The following is a 2,632-nucleotide window of genomic DNA, read 5'->3' on the forward strand; positions in this document are numbered from 1 at the left end:
ATGTTCTTTTTTTTTTTTTATAAGCATAGTATCTGAAACATTTTCAGATATGGTTTTGATTTGTGAATCAGATTTTTTTTGTATTGACAAAACAACACAGTAATTTTTGAAGTTTAACTAAGCACTTTATTTTTTGTTATTATTATATTGTTTACAGATGTCATGTTCAGACGTTGAAAATATTCTGTTCAGAAGTCACTTGTTACATTTTTCAAAAAAATAAATAAACCAACTTAACTGGAACAATACAAAACAATTCTGTTGTCTTTTATTATATAATTCTTTTGAAAAAGTAACAATCCCTAAAACAATTAAATGCATCCTATTGTGAATAAAAAAATTAAAAAAATGAAATGAACAAAGAAACATTTTAACATTCAACTGTCACTATCTTTTCTGAGATAAAAGGAAGTTGGATTAACTTTACACATAATGTTCCCTTTCCATTTTAAATTTGTCTGAAATGTGTTGTTAAAGCTCTGCGAATATCTTGACCAGTGACATGATCAGGGATTGGCAGCTCTCCTTCACCCATTTCGCTGTCCACCTCATCTTCCAAATTTTCCAGTAGGTCAGACTCCAGCATGTCACCTCTGCTCTCACAGTAATTATGAAGTGTACAACAAGCTGCCACAACTTTGTTGATCTTGCTGATGTTGTGATCGTTTCTCTTAAGTAGGCAACGCCATCTGGCTTTTAGCGTGCCAAAGGCTCTCTCTGCACACATCCTGGCTCTGCTCAGTCTGTAATTGTACAGACGCTGGTCTTGTATAATTCCTGGTGTTTCAGGAAATGGTTTCTGAAGCCATGGTAGGAGTGGGTATGCAGCATCTGCTACAATGCATATAGGGACAGAAACACCTTGAAATTCCTCTGTACATGGTGGGAAAAGTCTGCCTGATTGACCTTTCTGGAAGATGGAGGAATTCCCAAACACCCTTGCATCATGGACCTTCCCAGGCCACCCGACATTGATGTCCCAAAACATCAATTTGTGGTCCACAACACCCTGCAGAATTATGGAGTAGTAGCCTTTTCTGTTGTAGAAATCAGACTTGTTAAGATGTGGGGCTATGATAGGCACATGTGTGCCATCTATAGCCCCAGCACATTGGGGAAAGCCCCACCTGTCTCTGAAGCTGTTTATTACATTTCTCAGGTTGTTTCCTGTAGGAACTTTTATCAAATTTGGCTTCAGGATTTGGAGAATGGCTGAGACTACTTGCTGCGTCACGATACATGCTGTTGAGAGGCCGATACCAAACAAGTGTGAAATGGATCGATATTCAATATTTGTAGCAAGCCTCCAAAGCGTAACTGCAACTCTTTGTTCCACAGTGAGAGGAACTCTGTAGCAAGTTCGCTGTCGCTCCAGGCATGGTCTAAGTTTACTGCAGAGGAACACGAATGAGTCTCTTCTCATCCTGACATTCCGCAACCAATCGTTGTCTGTCCAGTTTACAGTGCTTTCCCACCAGACACGAGACCTGGGTTTTGTCCAACATGACCTGGTAAAAATATACAGAAAGGTTGGCAAGAAGCATTATAACACTTAAATTGCCCTACTTTGCACTGATAATAACAACAAAACTATATATTAATAAATGACTAAAATTATTACAGATCAAACGACAATATGTAATTATGTAGTTTCTGTTTATGAAACTTTTCTATACTAACCGTTCAAATGAAAGCTGAAACGTCACAAGCAGTCCTGTGGCAAGCAGCAGCAGTTGTTGATAGTGTTGGAAGAAAATTTTCTTTTTAGTTGCTATCCTTTTCCTTTTCCGTTTTTTTCAGATGCTTTCCTTTAGTTCTGCTTTGTCTGACTCTTTCTCTGTTTGTCATTTGCTTCAAAATGTGCCACATCCATGTGTGGGATTACAAATTTATTTAAATGTTTAATTTAGATTCCAATGTAATAGTGTACAAACTGAAGAAGTTATATACCTTGTATTTAGCATTTAAGGTGAAAAATGGTGACATGAGTCAGATCACTACATCAGATGCAAAGAGGTCCCTGCCAGTTCCTGTTCTCCTATTGTAAGTGAAATGAGCCAAATGAGCCAGACTCGAATCTTTTGTTCTGCAAATGGCTTTCGGAGCCCCCTGGCCCAGACATGAATCGTTAGACTGATTGGATTATCAATGCAATCGAGTGTTGTTGATTGGGTCTGTCTTTCTCATTTGCATGCTTTGTTTAAAGTCGTCACCCAGGTGCTTGGTCTCCATTCCTAAGCACTGCCCCCTAAATGTATTTAAAACTACAATGTATCACTGCTTTAGTTAGACTTGGATGACTACAGCGATGCGCAGCGAGTTCTCAATAAAGAGGAACTTCTGTATGAAAGATATCCCAACGTCTCCTGGTCTCTGCTTCGTAGAAGATAAAAGTTCACAACAGATGGTGCCGTGACCCGGATAGAGTTCCAGCTTCCTCACCTGAATCCAGATTGAAAACTTCAAGCTCAAACAAAGATCTGCTTCCAGACTGCATCTTTTGGAATCCAGCGAAAACTTCAAGCTGAACAAAAGATTTCCAGACTGAATTTTTCTCTCAACTAAGGTTGTGGTGAGTGCTGTCTCTAATCCAAAAGAACCTTTAAGACCAGTACAAATTTAGTTATCCTCT

General features: G+C 38.7%; 1 protein-coding gene across 1 annotated transcript; it reads right to left on the bottom strand.

Annotated features, from left to right (window-relative positions):
- Positions 1-448: 448 nt before the first annotated feature.
- LOC131522470 (uncharacterized) lies at positions 449-1,423 on the bottom strand. The gene has a single exon (XM_058747974.1). It carries the CDS (start codon positions 1,421-1,423, stop codon positions 449-451), a length of 975 nt encoding a protein of 324 aa, XP_058603957.1.
- Positions 1,424-2,632: the final 1,209 nt, after the last annotated feature.

This window comes from Onychostoma macrolepis, chromosome 16 (genome assembly GCF_012432095.1).
Source record: "Onychostoma macrolepis isolate SWU-2019 chromosome 16, ASM1243209v1, whole genome shotgun sequence".
NCBI classification, from domain to species: Eukaryota; Metazoa; Chordata; class Actinopteri; order Cypriniformes; family Cyprinidae; genus Onychostoma; species Onychostoma macrolepis.

What these genes read in the sequence shown, in the direction of transcription:
- LOC131522470 (XM_058747974.1), bottom strand. Translation starts at nt 1,423, where the DNA reads ATGAGAAGAGACTCATTCGTGTTCCTCTGCAGTAAACTTAGACCATGC.